Source organism: Armigeres subalbatus, chromosome 1 (assembly GCF_024139115.2).
Source record: "Armigeres subalbatus isolate Guangzhou_Male chromosome 1, GZ_Asu_2, whole genome shotgun sequence".
In the NCBI taxonomy this organism is placed as follows: domain Eukaryota; kingdom Metazoa; phylum Arthropoda; class Insecta; order Diptera; family Culicidae; genus Armigeres; species Armigeres subalbatus.
Window position 1 is genome coordinate 109,238,074 of NC_085139.1, and position 23,922 is coordinate 109,261,995.

Sequence of the window (23,922 nt, forward strand, 5' to 3'; positions counted from 1 at the left end):
CACATTTTTGCATTTCTCGGAATTCGAGTCTTTCAACTCTATGCAAGATAAAGTTGATTTTGTTATATTTCAGAGATTTTATTTGGTAACGAGGAATAGAAACGAACAAAATCATGAAAATGCACAAAGTTGGTGAGTTGTGAAAAAATCCAATACGATTGTACATGAATCGATTTAAATTGCTACGCTGGCTGCGGAGATTTGAGCAAGATAGGGTCCGATGTGGGTCTGCAGTTAGTCCTGCGAGCAAAGGCGTAGGTTTGGTAATCCGGAGATGGCGAGTTTGATATCTATATTTATCTCGATGTGTTCTGGTCATATTTTGTTCACGTCTCCCAATATCGATATTTTCAAATTGTTTGGCTACTAGACTATCTTTGGACAATAACAAATACATCAAAAACAAGAGATGACATTTGTTTGGTTGTTGTTTTTTATATCAACGAGCTTTTTCCGATCTAGTACCCATTTCAATTTGCCATCCATTCCTCGATCTCTTTTTATCTCGATGGTTCCTTCAATATCGAGATGTGGAGAGACGACTGTACTAAGTTAAAAAGCAGGCCAAGTTCTATTCTAGCTTGAATGTAGAGCCATTGAAGAAAAAGATGAAGCATCCAATCCGCTAATATTCAAAAGCCTCGTTATTTGCTCGCCTATGTCTTAATTTAGCTTAAGACGATGCGGGATGTTTTTTTGCTATTTCTGCCAATGATAATTTAAATTTTGATCTAACTTGCGATGGTGATATCATGATGAAGAATAGGCTTAGATAAGTCATGCAAAAAGATTCAAAAGATTATCTACTTGACAACCCACTCTAGTAAAACTGTATGTAAATTGTGCCAATACTATGCTAAATCACAAAAAAAGCTCCAGCAGTGGATCTCCCAACGATCAGCTGATTGCAAAAACGTTTTCACCCAACTGCGGCCGTAGATCATCGCTTAACGGTAATTACCGCCGCAAAGGTCGTGCCACTTGCACATTTCCATCCCCGAAAATAAGAGTCGGCCCAAAACGTTAATCATCGCACTCAACAACCGAAAAGAAAACTCATCTAAAACTAATTTCGCCTCCCTGACGACGATCGCGCCATTAACCAGCAGCTGATCGCTATCAACCCCCGACTACTACTGGCTTGGCTGGCGATAAAATCCACAAGGCCCGAACATAACTCATTCTGTTTTGGCACGTATACGGGCGCAAGGAGATTTGGTTTTCAAATAGATTGTACGCTACGAGCGCTAGACGTGTAGATCAGAAGAAAGTTTCACTCTTTCTGCGCGATGCCTTTTTTAGTGTAGCTACACAACCCCAGAAAGGTTTGACTGGCATTCATGGCGAGTGTGCAGCAGGTTCGTCACACTCTCTCCGCCATAGGAGCTGCGCCGATTATGCGGTTCGAAGTGCGGCTGCCTGAAAACGGGCCCAACCAAAATCATTTACCTGATCGATGTTGTGATGTTCGTTCATCTGGTTCAGCAGCTTCTGGTTTAGGTTCTTCAGGTGGGTGCTCCCACCGTCGTACAGGCTGTCCCTATCGTTCGGGTAATCGTCGTAGTCCGTATCCCGATCGGTACTGCTGATCGCACTGCTATTACTGTTCAGGGTGCTTCCGTTCTGTGTGCTGCTGGCGGCCGCCAGAAGGGCGTTGAAATTCGCATGCGGCGAGGGCCCGTTGGTCATTTTGGGACCGGCCCCGTTGGTACTGCTGACGTGGCTGGTGGGGCTGCTGTTTATACTGCTGGTGTCCGCACTGCCGTTGTTGCTGTTCGTACTGCTCAGGTGCACTGTGCTCGGGCTGTGACTTAGGCTTTCGATCAGCTGCTTTTCCTTTTCCCTGTAGCAGTTGCTGTTGATGGTTCCGTTTGTGTTCTGGCTGTTGTTGTTGTTGTTACTGCTGTTGTTGTTGTTATTATTATTATTGTTGTTATTGTTGTTGTTCTTTTCTTTCCTACTGGTGCTGTTACTCCGTTCTGAAACGTTGCTGAACTGACTGAGAACGATTTCCCGCTTGAACTGGTCCAATTTGGAGTCCCCACTGCCGAGGTGGTCTTCGATGATGTCCGAGATGTCCAGCATGCTGCCACCGCTGTGGCCGTGCAGCAGTTCGTTTTTGATCTTCTGTTGACTAGCGGCGTTGGCAGCGGCGGCTGAAGCTGCTGCAGCCGCAGCAATGGCCGCTGCAGCCGTCGAGTTCATGATCTCGTCATCGAACTGGGCATCGTCCAGCGTGTCCGAATCGAACCGCTTTGTGGACGAGAACAGGCGCAGGGTGGGATCGTTCACCTGATCGCTAAAATACACGTCCATTAGGTTGAAGAAGGGCCACTCCCGACGCTTCGGTTCCTCGGACATTTTGATGGCCTGCGGAAAAGAATGAGAGAAGAGGAAAACATGGATGAGATTATTGAATTTCTTATCGAAAGCATCTTGTAATTGTTTCTTCGTATAATCTTTCGTTCGCTTCAGGCGACGACGTAGCAAGCGAGTACAATTACATCAATTTAAACCCGTTTCACGTATTTTAGCGACGACGCGTATGAAAAGCATCGAGGCGGGCCGACCTTCCACTTGGCTCTCGACTCCGACTTGTCCAAATTTAACGACCACCGAACGAAAGAATAACAAAAGCGACGAACCCCACCGCAGTCCCACCGCGTCGTCATCCGTGCGAGGGTACGCTTACGACGCACATCGAAGCAAGTGACCCACTTTTAACGATGGCATAGATTCTCACCGTGGCGACAACGGCGCGCGATGATGCATACACTCTTTGAGAATCCGTTATTCTCATCAAGAACCCAACTAGACGGCCTACTTTGTTGTTGTTGTCTTCGTTTTCCGTTCGTCGTCTCCACAGCCGGCTTGGATGCTGGTGAAAATATGCCACGCGCAGGAAAAACACAACAGCGCTTCCCATGCATAAAATTTCATCTCCAGCATGAGAGAGTTGCATTCCAGCTGTATTGCGGTGGAAAGGGCCCAACCTGCAGGCGGATAACGTATGGAGACAAAGGGAAGCATAATAACGATAAATAATGTTTCTCTCGCTCGCATTGTATTGCAAACTTGGATGGGGCGGGTAGAGGTAGCGGCATCGGCGACGGAGCTCGTTTGGAGTTTTGAATAATCTTTGTGGTAGATTCCGAAGCAGCGAAAGCAAGGTGAAGAGGAGTTGACAAGGGCTCGGCAATCAGCCGCTATCCGAATTTGTTTTGGCTGAAAAGCTCGACAAGATCTGACAGAGCCTATCTTCATAAGAGCGCAGTGTAAGTTTGCTGACATGTTAATTTCGAATTAAAGATAAAACTGTTCAAGAAATGTTTCAGAGGAATAAAAACTATGTGACGGTATGGATAGTCGTGCAAGAATTAAATTGCAGCAATATTATTGGTTGGATAACCAATCTAAGTAATTCGATGGAATTTAGGTGAGTTATCAATTTCAATGAAGAATCGTTCACCATTTTTAAATACCCATTCTGACAGATCTCTCAAAATACATAATGGCGTTTATCTCAGGCTTGGAACACTCAAGTCTCAGAAAGTTTCTCCTTCGGGACCTCATTGTAAATTCGATCAACAGATACACGCCTCCCGAAGCAAAACAAGCCAAAGAAAATACAACGAACAAAAAAACTCAATCCAAAGAATGAATACAAAACTAAAGGCCAAGAAAGACCCATAAAAAGAGAAGACCGAAGAAACAGTAAGAACCACTGACCCAATTTTCAAACAACAGCAGCAGCCCATGCAGACAGACACGCTCACACAGGTAGTCGGGAATCGGGAACGAAAATCCGAACGAAAGAAGGAAACCGGAGATCATTCATTCCGATTCTAAACCAATCCCAGCCTACTTTGTGCCTCCTTCTGCCGTACCTTCTTACTGCACAACAAAGTGCTGCTGGGTTCTACTCCTTGCCATCCTGCCCTCTGCTTGCTGAAGTGCGCTGTTTCTTAGCTGGTAAAAAGCGTAGCCTGCTTCGATCGGCCCGGGTGCTTATACGTTGCCTTCTAACGGATCGCTTGGCATGCTTGGATTGGCAATGGCTTTAGCAGTGGTGGAATAGAAAACCTATCCAACCTTACAATCAGTACCGAAAGCCTTTCCCGGAACGGTTTTTCTAGTACGGCGGATGCTTCTTGCGATGTGGACGGGTGAGTTACTTGAATTGCAGATGAGCTGAGGGAACTTTATTCAGAACGGAGGAGTAAAGCAATTTTGATGATGACGATCGAACTTGGGCAAGTATTTACTCAAAGATCTATGCGAGTCCACTTTCTTTTCGTGAAACTTCTGCAAATTTCGAGTTGTGATTTTCCAAAATCCGCAAACCACCCCAGCAGGTCAATCAATCATCGGCCATTTGTGTACTGCTGCGCTTTTCGCACCAATCGATTAGCTACAAATTGATGGCTTTCTTCACTTTCCATCTTCTAATTTCGTAAATCGTGGCCGCCGCTGCCGGGTACCTCCGCCGACGTCAGGAAATATCACCCCTTTGCTTTTGTCGGCCTTCGCCATCTTACCCTTCTTCAGCTCATCACGCCTCGTTTGTGTGGAAAGAATAGGCCTAATGATCGTTTCCTCGTCTTCCGTCCGCGACTCCGGCATTTCCCACCGAGAGTCTCCGCAGCAATGTATAATGCTCGATGCTGGGAGATTCCTCCGGAAAGATGCTCAAAGCAGGAAGACGAGCTGCTTGTGTCAGATGACCCATACCGTTGCACGACTCAGCCAAACTGACCTACATTGCCGGGTTTCGGCCAAAACAATGCATAATCTGTGCTCACCCAGATTCTTCGGAAATAGAAAAAAAAAAGACACAAGTGGCTTTTCAATATCTCCCGATTTCTACTGCCGAAGAACGAATCTGGGAAAGGTGAGCTGAAATTATGATGACCCGACAGAAAAGCCGAGTAATTGTTTTCATATCAACTCTTTATTTTTCCGATTTGATTATCCACGCAGTATAATGGCGTCATAATTTAAACCAATTTCTGCAGATTTTTTAACGAAATTTCTTTGATCCAACCAAAACGAACCTCACATCACGTGTACACTATAGAGGTATTAAAGTCACTCCTCACGGAATCCAAGTTTCAAAGTGCTCGCGTTATCGGAGGCACACCACTCGATACCGAAGCAACGCACAACTGTCATTTTTATTTTCTCACAAATGACAGTTGTGCGCCGCCTCCGTATCGAGTGGTGTGCCTCCGAAAACGCGAGCACTTTGCAACTTGGACTCCGTGAGGAGTGACCTTAAAGTGCCTCGACCTATGTCTCGAGAAACTTAGAAGCACAGTCTGTGTTAGAACGCAATTAGGATCAAAATCCTAAGACTATTAAAATTCATTATTCTGTCAATCCATATACAACCGTAATCCAAATAAAACCCAATCCAAATCCAATCTAATTCCATTTCAAATTCAATCCAAATAACTTCCAAACCCAATCCAAACGCAATCAAAATCCAATCAAAATCCAAACCTAATCCAATCCAAATACAATCTAAAATAAAACCAATTCAGACTAATCGAAATTCAATTCCAATTCAATCCGAGTCAAATTCGAATACAATCCAAATCGAATTCAAAACCAATACAAATCGAATTCAAATCCATTCCAAATCCAATTATTTTTAAATCCAATCCAAACCAGTATCATATCCAATCCAAATAAAATCCAAGTCCAGTACAAATCATATCAAAATACAATCAAAATCCAATCCAAATCAAATCCAAATATAACCCAATCTAAATCCAATCCAAATCCAATCCAAATCCTATTCAAATCCAGTCCAAATCAAATCCAAATCCAATTAAAATCCAAATCCAATCCAAATCCAATTCAAATCCAATCCAAATCCAATTCAAATCCAATCCCAATCCAATCCAAATCCAATCCAAATCCAATCCAAATCAAATCCAAATCAAATCTAAACCAAACCAAACCAATCCAAATCCAATCCAAACCAATCCAAACCAATCAAACCAATCCAAACCCAATCCAAACCAACCAAACCAATCCAATCCAAACCAATCCAATCCAAACCAATCCAAATCTAATCCAAACCAATCCAAATCCAAACCAAACCAATCCAAACCAATCCGAACCAATCCAAACCAATCCAAACCAATCCAAATCCAATCCAACCAATCCAAACCAATCCAAACCAATCCAAACCAATCCAACCAATCCAAACCAATCCAAACCAATCCAAACCAATCCAAACCAACCAAACCAACCAAACCAACCTAACCAATCCAAACCAACCAAACCAATCCAAACCAATCCAAACCAATCCAAATCCAACCAAACCAATCCAAACCAATCCAAACCAATCCAAACCAATCCAAACCAATCCAAACCAATCCAAACCAACCAATCCAACCAATCCAAACCAATCCAAACCAATCCAATCCAAACCAATCCAACCAATCCAAACCAATCCAAACCAATCCAAACCAATCCAAACCAATCCAAACCAATCCAAACCAATCCAAACCAATCCAAACCAATCCAAACCAACCAAATCCAAACCAATCCCAAACCAATCCAAACCAACCAAATCCAATCCAAACCAATCCAAACCAATCCAAACCCAATCCAAACCAATCCAAACCAATCCAAACCAATCCAAACCAATCCAAACCAACCAATCCAAACCAATCCAATCCAATCCAAACCAATCCAAACCAATCCAAACCAATCCAAATCAAATCCAACCAATCCAACCAAACCAAACCAATCCAATCCAAACCAACCAAACCAATCCCAACCAATCCAAACCAATCCAAACCAATCCAAACCAATCCCAAACCAAATCCAACCAAACCAATCCAAACCAATCCAAACCAATCCAAACCAATCCAAACCAATCCAAACCAATCCCAAACCAATCCAAACCAATCCCAAACCAATCCAAACCAATCCAAACCAATCCAAACCAATCCAAACCAATCCAAACCAATCCAAACCAATCCAAACCAACCAAACCAATCCAAACCAATCCAAACCAATCCAAACCAATCCAAACCAATCCAAACCAACCAAACCAATCCAAACCAATCCAAACCAACCAAACCAATCCAAACCAATCCAAACCAATCCAAACCAATCCAAACCAATCCAAACCAATCCAAACCAATCCAAACCAATCCAACCAATCCAAACCAATCCAAACCAATCCAAACCAATCCAAACCAATCCAAACCAACCAAACCAATCCAAACCAATCCAAACCAATCCAAACCAATCCAAACCAACCAAACCAATCCAAACCAATCCAAACCAATCCAAACCAATCCAAACCAATCCAAACCAATCCAAATCCAATCCAAACCAATCCAAACCAATCCAAACCAATCCAAACCAATCCAAACCAATCCAAACCAATCCCAACCAAACCAATCCAAACCAATCCAAACCAATCCAAACCAATCCAAACCAACCAAACCAACCAAACCAACCAAACCAATCCAAACCAATCCAAACCAATCCAAACCAATCCAAACCAACCAAACCAATCCAAACCAATCCAAACCAACCAATCAAACCAATCCAAACCAATCCAAACCAATCCAAACCAATCCAAACCAATCCAAACCAATCCAACCAATCCAAACCAACCAAACCAATCCAAACCAATCCAAACCAATCCAAACCAATCCAAACCAACCAAACCAATCCAAACCAACCAAACCAATCCAAACCAATCCAACCAACCAAACCAATCCAAACCAATCCAAACCAATCCAAACCAATCCAAACCAACCAAACCAACCAAATCCAAACCAATCCAAACCAATCCAAACCAATCCAAACCAATCCAAACCAACCAAACCAATCCAAACCAATCCAAACCAATCCAAACCAACCAATCCAATCCAAACCAATCCAACCAAACCAATCCAAACCAATCCAAACCAATCCAACCAAACCAACCAAATCCAACCAATCCAACCAACCAATCCAAACCAATCCCAAACCAATCCAAACCAACCAAACCAATCCAAACCAAACCCAATCCAAACCAACCAAACCAATCCAAACCCAAATCCAAACCAATCCAAACCAATCCAAACCAATCCAAACCAATCCAAACCAATCCAAACCAATCCAAACCAACCAAACCAATCCAAACCAATCCAAACCAATCCAAACCAATCCAAACCAACCAAACCAATCCAAACCAATCCAAACCAATCCAAACCAATCCAAACCAATCCAAACCAATCCAAACCAACCAAACCAATCCAAACCAATCCAAACCAATCCAAACCAACCAAACCAACCCAAACCAATCCAAACCAATCCAAACCAATCCAAACCAATCCAAACCAATCCAAACCAATCCAAACCAATCCAAACCAATCCAAACCAATCCAAACCAATCCAAACCAATCCAAACCAATCCAACCAATCCAATCCAAACCAATCCAAACCAATCCAAACCAATCCAAACCAACCAAACCAATCCAAACCAATCCAACCAATCCAAACCAATCCAAACCAATCCAAACCAACCAAACCAATCCAAACCAATCCAAACCAATCCAAACCAACCAAACCAATCCAAACCAATCCAAACCAATCCAAACCAATCCAAACCAATCCAAACCAATCCAAACCAATCCAAACCAATCCAAACCAATCCAAACCAATCCAAACCAACCAAACCAATCCAAACCAATCCAAACCAATCCAAACCAATCCAAACCAATCCAAACCAATCCAAACCAATCCAAACCAATCCAAACCAATCCAAACCAATCCAAACCAATCCAAACCAATCCCAAACCAACCAAACCAATCCAAACCAATCCAAACCAATCCAAACCAATCCAAACCAATCCAAACCAACCAAACCAATCCAAACCAATCCAAACCAACCAAACCAATCCAAACCAATCCAAACCAATCCCAAACCAATCCAAACCAATCCAAACCAATCCAAACCAATCCAAACCAATCCAAACCAATCCAAACCAATCCAACCAATCCAAACCAATCCAAACCAATCCAAACCAATCCAAACCAATCCAAACCAATCCAAACCAATCCAAACCAATCCAAACCAATCCAAACCAACCAAACCAACCAAACCAATCCAAACCAATCCAAACCAATCCAAACCAATCCAAACCAATCCAAACCAACCAAACCAATCCAAACCAATCCAAACCAATCCAAACCAATCCAAACCAATCCAAACCAACCAACCAACCAATCCAAACCAATCCAAACCAATCCAAACCAATCCAAACCAATCCAAACCAATCCAAACCAATCCAAACCAATCCAAACCAATCCAAACCAACCAAACCAATCCAAACCAATCCAAACCAATCCAAACCAATCCAAACCAATCCAAACCAATCCAAACCAATCCAAACCAATCCAATCCAAACCAATCCAAACCAATCCAAACCAATCCAAACCAATCCAAACCAATCCAAACCAATCCAAATCCAATCCAAACCAATCCAAACCAATCCAAACCAATCCAAACCAATCCAAACCAATCCAAACCAATCCAAACCAATCCAACCAATCCAAACCAATCCAAACCAATCCAAACCAATCCAAACCAATCCAAACCAACCAAACCAATCCAAACCAATCCAAACCAATCCAACCAATCCAAACCAATCCAAACCAATCCAAACCAATCCAAACCAACCAAATCCAATCCAAACCAATCCAAACCAATCCAAACCAACCAAACCAATCCAAACCAATCCAAACCAATCCAAACCAATCCAACCAATCCAAACCAATCCAAACCAATCCAAACCAATCCAAACCAATCCAAACCAATCCAAACCAATCCAAACCAATCCAAACCAACCAAACCAATCCAAACCAATCCAAACCAATCCAAACCAATCCAAACCAATCCAAACCAATCCAACCAATCCAAACCAATCCCAAACCAATCCAAACCAATCCAATCCAAACCAATTCAAACCCAATCCAAACCAATCCAAACCAATCCAAACCAATCCAAATCCAATCCAAACCAATCCAAACCAACCAACCAATCCAAACCAATCCAAACCAATCCAAATCCAATCCAACCAATCCAAACCAATCCAAACCAATCCAAACCAATCCAAACCAATCCAAACCAATCAAATCCAACCAATCCAAACCAATCCAAACCAATCCAAACCAATCCAAATCCAATCCAAACCAACCAAACCAATCCAAACCAATCCAAACCAACCAAACCAATCCAAACCAATCCAAACCAATCCAAACCAATCCAACCAATCCAAACCAATCCAAATCCAATCCAAACCAATCCAAATCCCAACCAATTCAAACCAATCCAAATCCAATCCAAATCCAATCCAAATCACAAAACACAATTGAGATCAAAATCCTAAGACTATCCAAATCCATTCTTCTGTCGATCCATATTTAATCGTAATCCAAATAATACCCAATCCAAATCCAGTATAAATCCTTTTCAAATTCAATTCAAATTCAATCCGAGTCAAATTCTATTTTGGATTGGATTGGATTTGGATTGGCTTTGGATTAAATTTGGATTAGGATTTGGATTAGGATTTGGATTAGGATTGCAAATCCAATACAAATCCAATCCAAATCCAATTGAAATTTAATCCAAAAGCAATCAAAATCCAATATAAACCCAATCCAAATCCAAATCCAATCTAAATCCAATTAAAATCCAATTCAAACCCAATCAAAATCCAATCCAAATCATATCCAAATCCAATCCAAACCCAATTCAAATCCAATCCAAATCCAATCCAAACCAATCCAAACCAATCCAAACCAATCCAAACCAATCCAAACCAATCCAAACCAATCGAAACCAATCCAAACCAATCCAAACCAATCCAAACCAATCCAAACCAATCCAAACCAATCCAACCAATTCAAACCAATTCAAACCAATCTAAATCCAATCCAAATCCAATCCAAATCCAATCCAAATCCAATCCAAATCCAATCCAAATCCAATCCAATCCAAATCCAATCCAAATCCAATCCGAATCCAATCCAAATCCAAATCCAAATCAAATCCAATTCAAATCCAATCCAAACCCAAACCAAAAGCAATCCAAATCTAATCAACTCAAAATCCAAATTCGAATCTTATCCAAAAATTCAAACTCAGTTCGATCGAGCCCGTTCTAATAGCTTGAAAGTTTTGTTATTTTCATGTTATACACGAACAACTAACAATAGTTTTGCAAGAACAAATTGTCTTTTGATAGCAAAATTTGATATTTATTTATTATTGTAGTAAAAAGCAAAACAACAGATAAAAATCAAATTTTGAATTCATAACAAATTTATCATTTGGAACTTCAAACATATGAATAATAAATGATTTTGATAATCTTTTTCTTGTAAATATTTTGCTATTTATTTTGTGTTTTATTGGCATAATGAATTATTTATAAGCTATTTGTTCAAACAATGTTATTATTTTGTCTACTTTTGCAACCATATCAAACAATCCAATATCAGATTTTGCTTTTCAGTTATTCGTATATTATTGAATTTTTTAAAATTTATTTGCTGTTTCCTTCTACCATTGCTGGCAGACAGCTTACTCTTCGTCCTATTTCTTCACTGCCCTTCTACGCATAGTTGTCCCAAGTTAGTTTTTGTGGATTTTGACTTTTCACCATAGAGCAGTCTATTTTGATGTATACGTTTAGAAAACTCTAACAGATTTCGAACTTTGTTCGGAAAATCATTGAAAACAACATCAAGTCTATTTGTCCCATTGCTTAATTTCTACGCATAATTGTCTCGCGATGATTAAATTCATCATTATGGCGGATTCTGTTATTTGATGGAGCAACACACATTGAAATAGCATTTTCTGTTTAGATCTTGCAATCTTAGCCTGTTGCATTGGTTTAATGGGGGAAATTTGTACAATACTCATTCTAAGCGACATAATCACTTCAACCACGTGGAAGGTTCACTTCCATAGATAAAGCATGTGGAGACATATGTCAATCGCAGTAGTCATTCACGAAATCATGCATTGAACGAGGCTGATATGCGTAGAAACCATAAAACAAGTGCTCTATTTCTCGGCATAACTGTCCCGCCAAACTATTTTCATGATCGTTGTCGCAAATTCTATTTGTGAGTGAAAAATAAGAATGATTTCTATGAAATGAAGTCTTCTGAATGGTTCTGTGATGTAATAATCTTATATTGCATTACGGTTATACGCCAGCAATAAAAATTAGTGGTTAATTTCAAATGCCATTTTCTCATTTGTCGTTTTTTGAATTTGGTACAAGCATGCGTAGAACGGCAGTTCAGTTTATCCTTACTGTACATGTTTAATTATTGCTCCATCCAAGAAGGCTGAAATGTGTTTTTTCAAGGCCTACTGGGACAGCTTCGCGTTACAGTTTGATATGCTGTCGTGTCTCCTTTTTTATCGTTAGGTGGAGATCGGCAGGCCATTTGTAGCTAATTTATTGTGGCGGCTTTCTTTGAAACTCCTTCAATCTTGTTAATTGGTCGTATTTGCTTGTACTTAAATGATAGCACTTTTCTAGAAATCGAAAGGCATTACACGACATTTTTTATGTTTACACTGGGTTTCGCCCGTTTTAAACGTGGTTTTTCAAAAAGGTCGGAAAACTCGAGAAAAGTCCAATTATTATACCTAGCCGTGTTTGGTTATTTTCATCCACCCAATTCTTTCACATTCGACGTGTTAAAAGTTACGGACCTGAAGGAATCAAAAATAAAGGAATTATTTCTCACATAAAAACCTATCAATAATCTTCCTTGAATTAGAACGCAGAACCGTTAAGTATGGCAGATGTAGATCACGACCGGCTAAACTATCGCTTCATGATGAACACGAAAGCTCGAATAAAATACCAAATTGTAAGATTTTAATCTCACCTACTTTTCCTTCCGACCGAAATGCTTTCATTGTTGATTTTTGTTTTATTGAGCACTTATCCGTTTTCCCCATTTTCTCCCATAATTCGACGTAAAATAAGTATGTTTAGCACCTGAGGCCAAGATATGAGTAGGTGCAACCAGGGTGCAAAGAAACACATGTATTAAGCCAAAGTTGAACAACCAACCGCGGAGAAAGATGAAGAAAATAAAGACGGGCTTGGATTAGAAGCTAATGAACGAACAGCTGACTTCGGTTCGGATTCGAGGAAGTTCGTACGCATTTGCGCCCAAAACTCGGAATCACGGTAGCGTAAAGCAGATCAGCCTCGAATTACCTACGCGTGGGTATCATCTGAATGAACCATAAGGCGCAACCAGGCATAAAGTATGATGATCAAAGCATCGAAACGACCTGCTCTGCAGGTCGGGCCACCTTTTAACCAGTGCGTGGCGTGGAGGGATCATTTTTCAGGTGATCACTTGGCCGAAAAAGAGAAAACCGTAAGTTAATTTGTTTCGATCCATGGATTTTTGGATACCCGGGCCGCAACGGTAAACCGCCACGGGAGGAAGGCCTCCTAATTGTTAGGTTTTAAGAAAATTTCAAGCGTAGACCAAACAAGCTTTAGTGATAACGTAATGAGCAATCACTTGAGCTGGGCGAATATTTGATAGTGGCTGAAGCCAACATCAATACATAAATAATTTCAAACATTAGGCCATTTCGAATGATAATCTCAATTCCAAACGGTTCTGACGTTTGCGAGTTCAATGTAATGATGATTGGCTCAGCACTCGGAGGAAGATGCACGTAGGTTGGTGTACACTTTCTAATCGATTGCAATCACTCTTCCATCGCCATCAGACGCTTCTTGTTGCCACAGCAGTATTAGCCGATGTTGTTGTTGTTGTTTCGTACTGATGATGGCGATGATATTGAGTTACTTATGAAAGCGTAATGTTTGTCTAATAAAGGCATACCGCGCGTCGACTACGAACGTGCTGCACAGGAGAAAGTGTTAGAAAATCGTGGACACCACCAGCTGTTGATGACTATCTGACTCTGACGATCTGGCAGGCTAGCAGGACATGATCGAGTGTGTGTGTTCGCGATCATCGCCCTCGATCAGATGTCACTCACCTGCCGTTTCTTGGGCAGTGGTGACCTCTGAATTATATTTTGTGCCCACGTGGTTTAGTTAAATAGAAATGCCCTCATTATCAATAATTTGATGCAACCATTCTGCTGAAACTCGTTTCAATTATCAAACTGTTTCAAACGCACGTGAGCGTGACCAATCCATCAGATTCTCAATCCCTGACCGCGTGCTACAATCAGCTGTTGAGCCTCCGCCGATCGTACAACGGTAGTTCTATTACGTAGCAGGCAGAACCGGCAGAACACACCTCCTTTGATTAAAAGCTCCGATCTTTCGATCGCTCCCCATCGACCACACTCATACTCCCACGGATCGTGAGAACTCGCGATGAGAACCTTCTATCCGAAGTCGCCGTCGCCGTTCAAAGTCAAGGCAAGGCAAAAGCTCCGTCCGTGACCGCCAAAGCATAGAATCTCATTCTCTCTCTCACATTTCTAGCGTGAAGACGCCTCGCTCGGGGGTGCCCTCAACCACCCAAAGAACTTATTCTGCCGCACGACGCGTGGAAAGACGCGATCTCACGATCGCGCACAGCGCAACCGTCTGCGCCAGTCAGTGTCGCGCGATCCAACCCAACCAGAATGAGCAGAACAAAACAGATGCGGGAAACTGGGTTAAACGTCGTAGAGCTAACGGTTCTTGTCCGACGTTTCTTAAATGAAACCAGGTAGACGCAGCAGACATCGGACTGGAACCGGCGAGCGGACGGGCGATCGGGACGGCATGACGCGGTAGATGTGAGAACATCAAGTTCTTCGATGGAACGAAGACTGGTTGGGTCGGACGGTGGAAGCAGCGCTCAATAAAGAGAGAGAATGGGACGACCGAACAAGAGCGCACCGCTATTGTCTTATTTTTTGTTTCGTTCTAGCTGACGGTGGGAGAAATGCTCTGTCCCGAAGATGCTATGTGTGGTGGAATGATCGTGGATTTTTAGAAATTCAGGTGATGATCACGTTCCAATATGAAGATTACCACAAACTGCTAATTCTATTTTAAATTCTAACTTTTTTAGAGATTTTTCGGCTATGCTCATGATTTCGGCTCAAAAATCAACACTACAGTCGAAGTCAACAACTTTAACTCTAACGAATTCATGGAATTTATTTTCATAAAATGTTGGGTATTGTGGTTTTAGCACCAATGGCTTCCAATTTAGCGCGCCGAGGCTACATGAGACAAGTGAATTGTTGAATTCATTTTAAAGTCACAAGTTGGAATTTTCTAATTTTCTTTCGATTCAAATGCATTGATTGAAGGTGCATAAGGCAGCGTAATGGGTCCACTGCTATTCAACATGTTTGTGAACGACCCGAGCGTTAAACTATTCTCTTTCAAGCTCATAGAATCCCCTGATGACTGCATCGCTCTGCAGGAAGATATCAACAACATATTAATCTGGTGTAGTGATAATGGCATGCAATTAAACAACAATAAGTTCAAGATCATATCGTTCACTCGTTTCAATAACCCAAATACACCACAAATACACATTAGGAACGGAGGTACTGCAACGAGTTACTTCTATCTGCGATCTTGGAGTCATCATCGACAGTAAGCTTCAATTCAAGGAACATGTGGGGATAACGACGAATCTATGACAAAAGGTCGAAAGGACAAAAGGTCGAAAGACAAAAGGTCGGAAAGACAAAATGTCGAAAGGACAAAAGGTCGAAAAGACAAAACGTCGAAAGGGACAGAAGGTCGAAAGGCACAGAAGGTCAAACGGAACAAAAGGTCGGAAAGGACAAAAGGTCGAAAGGGACAAAAGTCAAAAAGGACAAATTGTCTATCAAGAACAAGTTGATTTTTTGGTATTCCAAAAGTATGTATGAAATGCATTTAACTTCAAGCAGAAATAACGCACTCATCTTATCAATCAAAGTGGAAGAATGAGCAATTTTCAAAGAAGGAGTAATTACTATAAAACAATATTATGAATATCTAGATAGTTCTGATAGAGATAAAAAAGATTTTTGATAAGAGATGAATAAATATTGTATTGCGCAAGACAGAGTTGTCCTATACAGTTGGCAAAAATATGCTCTTTTATTTTTTACTATCTATATACATAAAAATGAATTTCTGTCTGTCTGAACCTTATAGACTCCGAAACTACTGAACCGATCGGCGTGAAAATTTGTATATAGAGGTTTTTGAGGTCGAGGAAGGTTCTTAACATGGTCCGAGACCCTTCCCCCTTTGGATAGGGGGGGCACCCATACAAACTAATTCAAATCTTCTCACAATTCGAGAATTAATCAAAGAAAAAATCAATTTCGGCGAAATGAAGTTCGTCGGGTCTGCTAGTTTTTAATAATTAAATAAAATTTATCCAATGAGTGCCAATACATGAATATCTAAGTTTTCTGAATGTCACTTCGATCTGTCAAAATAGTACACGCCGCAGCCACGCAGGCGCACGCATTGAAAATACCCTGGCGTATTATACGCCGGTGTATTTGATCGAAGTGACATTTGGAAAACTCTAACATCCATCTATTAGTGAAACTCATTGAATGAATTTTATTTAATTGTCAAAAATTGTGAAAAACAAAAGAGCAGAGTTTTTGCTAACTGTGTAGGGGAACTCTGGTGCGAAATTCATTCTCTCCGTTTCAGTTTCTTGTCTATTTCAAAATTTTGTCCCTTTCGACCTTTTGTCCCGTTCGACGTTTTGTCCTTTCGACCTTTTGCCCTTTTCGACCATTTGTCCCTTCGACCTTTTGTCCTTCTACATTTTTTCTTTCGACCTTTTGTCCTTTCGACCTTTTGTCTTTCGACCTTATGTCCCTAACCCGATAACGATTGCCAGAGCTTTGTCAACTTTAGGGTTCATTTGCCGTCACGCCTCCGAATTCACTGACGTTAGTGATTTTTTCAGAAATGCACGCTATGCACGTTGGTACGAAGCATCCTAGAATATGAGTCTGGACTCCTTACCATGTCTCACATATGCTTTCCATCGAACACGTTCGGAAGAAGTTTGTTAGATTTACTCTGCCCTACTCTGCTACCCTGGAATGATCGAAACAGAACGATGCCAATTGATAGGATTAGAACCTCTATCAACCCGACGAATTAAATTGCAACGCTTATTCATCTTCGACGTCATCTAATGAAACATCGACTGCTCTGATATCCTCGGGCAGAAAACGTTTAACGTCCCTCCCAGACGGTTCCGGAGCTCCAACTTACTGGCCGTTATAACAATCCGCTTGACTCCTTCATTCGATCATTCAACGCTGTTTGTGAAGTGTACAATTTTGATATTTCCAAAAATGTTTTCAAAAGCCGGATAAACAGAATTGTTTAGTTATAAGATAGATTATATTAGAAGTTAAGCACAGTCTGTACTCTGTACGATGTAGTGTCGAAGGCGGTGATAAATAAATAAATAAAGGTTCAATTCTGAATTGATTTTTAAACTGAAATAAAGTTAACCACGTTTCCATTTCGTTTCTCAAATCTGAGAGTGAGAAAGCCATTGTGCCTTTATTATGCAAAATCATGTATAAGCCTTGATAAATGCCAACACGTTCTACAGAAGTATGCGTTAGGACCAAACGTCAAATGGGAAACAATCATGGTCGACTGCGTTTCTTGCGATTCGGTTAATAGAAGGCAGGACTGTTTTCTGTTAAACGAATGACGATAATTTTTCTAACAATTGGCAGGGATTCTGCCAAATCGAACCAAGCGCCATAAAAAAATTACCCATTTTTTAGCCCAAGCTTTCGTTTTGCAGATTTATTTGATCGCAAATCGTGTCGGATATCTCTCAACTCAATAATTGAGAATATCCTACAACAAATGCACGTATGAATTGATATAAAATGCTTTTCGTTTTCCTTTTACGAAAAAAATATCACAATTCAGTCAAAAAGCCGCTTGGTACGGTTTGGCTGAACCCCGACCAATTTATAACTCAGACGTTACTCGTGCTTGTAGTTTGTAGTCTGAGTAGGCTATGAGACGTTGATGAAAACAAAAGTTACTGTTATTTTTGTTGACACTAAAAACTGCTTGACGATCTACGAAATCTTGTGCAAAATTAGACTGTGAGAATCATTTGTTGAAGTTGAATCTAAATAGGAGCAAATATTTGTCAGAAGACCCGCATTCCACTAAAAGCTTAAAATATTTTTGAAGCAAAATAGTGTTAGAACGATAAGATGGTTGTCGCGGAGGATCCTCCATGATGGAGAATGACCTTTGTGGCTTCTTTGTCTAACACAGATGTTTGTCTTTTATGTCTTTTGGAACTAAACGCTATTTTGCATTTATGTTTATACTCAATCTTGAGACTCGTCATTTTTGGAAATTGGTAAGAAAGTGCCATAATTTTGTCATAAAAGCTTTTGAGATGAAACGTGTTTAGAGCACCACCGTTCTAAAGACATTTTCGTTACAGTAACGGCTTTTTTTTACACCGAAAGTGATTTGGCTAAAGATCTGTAGAACGCATGGTCTTTCAAACAAAATGAATCGAATAAAATTGAAATTAAAATGTTGATAAGCTCTTCATATAAAAGATTGTTGAAAAACCTATTCGTGATTCTAAGCATGAGCCATATGACAATACAATTAGTAGTTGCTTTTCCGTGATCGACTAATACGCACCGTTGGCGGAAAGTCGTTCAACCGAAAGCCATTTGTCCGAAGGCGCAAGGTGTTGTAAATACGTCATTTAGTCAAACAAACCCTTAGGCCGAAACCTATCTGACCAAAAATGTCATTTGTTCGAATTGGACATACGATCGAAAATGTCGTTTAGCCGAACGTCTCATTTAACTGAAAAGTCATTTGGCCGAACAGGTCACTCGGTCGAGAATGCCGTTTGCCCGAAATGATCGTTTGGCAGAGAGTGCCTTTTGGCCGAAAATATCCTTCGGTCGAATGGGTCATATGCCAGAAAAGGCCTTTTGGTCAAACGGATCATTTGGCCGAACGGGTTAGACGACCATATATGTCGTTTGTTAGACAGGTCATGGGGCCGAAAATGTCGTTTGACCAAAGAATAGTGAATGTGCAAAGTATGCAATTATTCATATGTTTGTGAAGAGAGAAATAAAAAATAAGAAGTGAGAAATGGGAAATAAGAAGAGAATAATAAAACGTCTCAATTCTAATTTCACACTTGTTTCTTTTCATTTTTAACTTTATATTTTGGCTTGTTATTGTGAAATAGGGCGTCTAGCAATGTACATTTTTCTTCTCACTTGTAACATCTCATTTCTCATAGTGAGAAGGGAAAAATAGGAAGTAAAATATAATTCGTTACATGGAAGAAGTGAGACATTTCATTTTTCATTACTCACCTCTCATTTCTCACTTTTCAAGTAAGCAAAGAGAAGCGAGAAATGAGTGAGAAGAGAGAAGTTAGATGTCACACTTCTCACTTCTTATTTCTCTTTTCTCACTTCTCACTTTACAAAGTGAAAATTGAAAAACGATTCAAGCAGCACGTGCAACATCTCTCAAATAGCTGCTTGTTCTTATTAAATTTGCATTGAAGACACTGACAATACATCGAGTCACATTGAAGCCATTTTCCAGTTTCAGAAACACACAATGTTTCATTTTCGTTTAAGTGGCGTTGCAATATACGACACATCTGACTTCTTGGATGATTTGGAATTCAATGTGTCAGAAACAATACAGATAAGTTGCAGAATTACTAACAATTCGGTTCATTGCTGTCACGATGATGTTTCTGACATGTTGCAAAACACTTTGAGCTCAGCTGAGCAGTATTTTATTTTTGGCAGTCCCCTGCATGCTCCGTAGAAGATACAATGAAGTTTAAAATGACTTTGTTGTTTATGCAGTGCACTTGTAGCAGAATGTCGAAATAGAATTGATGGTGTGATGGTTATAGTAAAAGGTTACAAATCTCAAGGTCCATGGTTCAATTCCCGGTTAGTTTTTGTGTTTTTATTTTCATTGTAGGCGCAAGATGTTCCAAATAGGCTCTACCTCTTGCGCTTTTTGTGTCACAAAGGAGTTCCAAATACGACGCGTTGTGCATAACTCAAACCTTTAGTAAGTCACACCACAGTTGTTGTTACTCACTAAGAAACAAGTGGTGATGCATGGGGAGATTATTGAGGAATGAGAAGTAAAACACTTCACTGCTCATTTCTCATTTCTCTCACTCTCTCACTTATCAATTATCATTCATCACTACACTTTTTGCATTCACTACTGTTAGGTCAAAAGACATTTTCGGCCATATGGCGCTATGTTTTCTAGTCAAAACTACAATCCACACTTTTTGCTGCATATCTTTTTCGATGAAATGACATTTTCGGCCAAATGTCATTTGCGGCCGTATGACTTGGTCGGCCATAAAACCTGCTCATCTAAATGCCATGTTCGGCTATATAACTTTATCGGCCAGCGTCTTATTCTGCCAACTATTTTTGGGCCCTATAACTTTTTTGACCAAACGTTCAATTTGGTTAAATGGAACTTTATTGTATCGCCAAACGTTTTATTCGTCCAAGTGGCATTCTGCTCAATGGTTTTCGACCAAACGACCTTTTCCTAAATAGGCAACCGTATTGCTGCACGCCGTTAGAGAAACCGCCAAGAGGTATGAATATGGATAGCCGTCAACAATAACTAAACAAAGATAATTCAGCATAGTAGCAGCGGCAACATTCTTTAGGAATTACGAATTCGTACATATCCGACTGTTTTCGATCCGGTGTCACGTTGAAGAATACAAATATGCCTCCAGTCCAGCGCTTAGTCGTGGCCTATGGTCTGCGACCACTGGTAACTTTATCGGTTGGAGATATTTAGTGAACAGTTCGTTCTTGGAGTTATCCAGGTTGAAACAATGAGCTGATTGCTGTAAGCAAGGATGTTATCGATCGTTTAGTAATTTGCGTTCGATCATTTGGTAGTTTTTCAATAACTCATTAAATAACTACTAATAATAATAACTACAACTCTACCTTATGATTCGTTGTCTGAATTCCACTATTAACGGAGTTATAGCTATAGTTTCAGAAGTTAAGAATAAATGATAACAAAATTCCAATCATGTTGTTTTAGTTACTGCAACTAGCGTTATAACGCCGTTATTTGTTGAATTCTAACAACGAACCATTAGGCAGAGTTGAAGAAAAACCTTCGCACTAGAAGTCCCACATACAACACATTACTAAATGATCGATAATTGACTGTAAGCACTTCGATATAGCATCCTGCTTAATTCGTTAGGACTCATCGATCCGGAGTGAGTTCTCCAACATCCGTTTGTATAGAAAGAGCTGCGCTAAATCTGCAGCAACTCGGAAGAAAAAATATTCGAATGGAAACAGAATATATACTTTCAGAAGAAGAATAACGTGCATACAATCCAGGAAGCAGATTTAGAGAAGGAGAAGGATTGTGCTACATGAACTATATCCCGACCAGGAAAGGGAGCTTGAAAGGAAGCAGCTAGAAAATTAGCGAAAGCAGCATACAGTAGATCAGTGTCTCACCAAGAAGAAGATGACAGATGAGAAATAATGGGCAGTGCTGCTCCGAGAAATATACCAAGACAAGAATCGTGCAGTGAACCTTCTAGAAGAGGAATCCGCCCAAGACTTCCAAGACTTCCTAGCTTAATCGATATTTTTAGGATGCTATGCGGTCGTCCGAAAATCTGAATTACGCTTATGGAAAGGCAGCTCAAAGCTATTGTGAAAATTAGGTGGCGGCCAAGCAAGCTCCGTACCTCTCCAACCCAATAATTCTGCATGAACTGGTCGAGAAACTGCTATAGGAAATTAAGCTTCAGTTGGTGAACGATATATGAAACGGATAGTACGGAAGTAAGCAAAATCAAAACTTATATACCGACTATCCAATGGAGATGACTGAAGGGGAGATCAAGGAGAGCAAGCCATGATCTTCGCTTGTGATGCATACCTCACAAATCTTGTCACACATTGTCATGTAATACTCGGATGGTTTTTTTTTCTTGCGTGTCTGTCCAAATAAAAACCATCGTCCGGATTCTTCAGACTGAGAAAGTCAACTTCCGAGTATTACACACTCAGTTCAGCTCGGCTTTGTTTGATTCTTTTGCCGAGATCCGCACAGCCGAGCGCTCGGCTCGTGACTTTCTGCTGATATCTCAGCTGAAAAAGTAATTTGTTTACTGCGGCTCTCGAAGAAGCCGCCGTAATCATACGTCCATTCAACCGATATTTCAGCAAACGAATTTAAACCGAGAATCGCACAGCCGAGATCGGTGAAAAAATTTAAGTGTGCAAGTCTACCATTCTGGTACCCAAGGCGCAGCAGGGTCAGTTGAAATTCTTAGTTTGCTCGACGAGGCTTCCATAATCATGATCGAAGAAACTTTGGCTGTGGACTTAGGTCTTGAAGATACACCACACTTACTCAAAGTCTGCCACTTGAAGAGTATAGTTCTTTGAACATATCTCAAAGGACTGCCTCTTGAAGGGAATGAAAAATCTCGACAGCAATTTTGATTGTTTTAAAAAACTTGTTTTTAGCTGCTCCATTGAAGAGAGAATTTCGGGGTCAACCTATTGCCACTAACCTTAACTAATCAGCACACATGTGGCATAGAGATTTTTTATTAACTGTGGGCAACTGATTTCAGTCACATTTAAATTGCATCACCCAGATTTCTTTAAACTGGGCTGATAGGGTAATATTCGACAGGAATGTTCCACCATCAGTCACTCCTGTAAAGATCATCAATTTTATCAAGTAGCACTTTATGACAACCTTTGACAACCTCCCAGCTAACACAAAGTCGCATATGTTAGCGAAGGTGTACAAAGTGGAGGTGACATAATGGCATGCCTTCAGTTCACTGCATGCAAGGTGTACGTATATGGTCTCCACTTTGGACACTTATTTGCTATGATATACGATCTTGTGTTTGTTGAGTTCTGAGTTTTAGTTCAAAGAAAATCAGCCACTCGAGAGTAGCCGAAGGAATTCAAAGTGACGTATCTCACGATGCGAAGAGGTTGAATTTGTTAAAACTCGCAGGAACAGAATGAGCCGTATCTTTAGGAAGGCTTCATCCGAGTAGCGACTGAGTTGGATTGATCTCGAACGCTGCCGCTCAAGTGATAGGTGTATCCTATTATTCCAAGGTTCTTCCTAGACTGGATTTACTAACGCCATTAGCAAGTGTGCAGTATCTATTCCGACTTAAGTGGATATAAATATTGAGGATGAAAAGAAACCAGAAGGCAAAGATGATTCCCTACCGTAAAAATCTGACAAAATCTAACTTTTTCCTGTTGAATGTGGACACTTTTGTTGTTGGCTGTTCGCCGTGTTTAGCCGTGTATGCCAAAAAGTACGAAGATATCTTCTCAGTTGCAACAGAAACAATCGTCAAAGGGCATAATGTGGAGGGCTTCTTCTAGACAGAAGAGATTCTCGTGAAGAAACTATCCTTTAGCCGAAGAAGTTTGATACGTGTACAATCAAGGGGGATTGAGATTAGAAACATCATATCCAATCGTCCAGACGTAATTGCTGCTGTTGGAAAACGAAACGAGACACTTGTAAACAAATGGATTTCGAAGCCCGGTGTAGCAGAGTCATTACTAGGTATTGATCAAATCCGATGAATTAATCTAAATAACTTCTCTACGAACATTCCTGTTGCGGTGCGGTATTAATTTGAATGTAAATTAAAAAAATAGAGTCCGTTGGACGTATGTCCAACAAAGCGCGAAATGTTGAAGACTCAAAGAGAAGAATGACCACTTGGATTTCGTGCCCCATACGTGATCCAAAGCAAACCAATTATCCGAGATGTTTAGAGATG

The 23,922-nt window shown here is 40.6% G+C and overlaps 1 protein-coding gene across 4 annotated transcripts in view; it reads right to left on the bottom strand.

The window, feature by feature from the left end:
- Window positions 1-23,922, bottom strand: part of LOC134204809 (probable serine/threonine-protein kinase DDB_G0267686) — a 333,973-nt gene that overhangs the window by 45,639 nt on the left and 264,412 nt on the right. For all 4 annotated transcript variants that reach the window (XM_062679623.1, XM_062679615.1, XM_062679610.1 and 1 more), the window contains one exon: window positions 1,450-2,370. In XM_062679623.1, coding sequence (XP_062535607.1) covers window positions 1,450-2,370 — 921 coding nt within the window. The remainder of the gene's footprint in view (window positions 1-1,449; window positions 2,371-23,922) is intronic.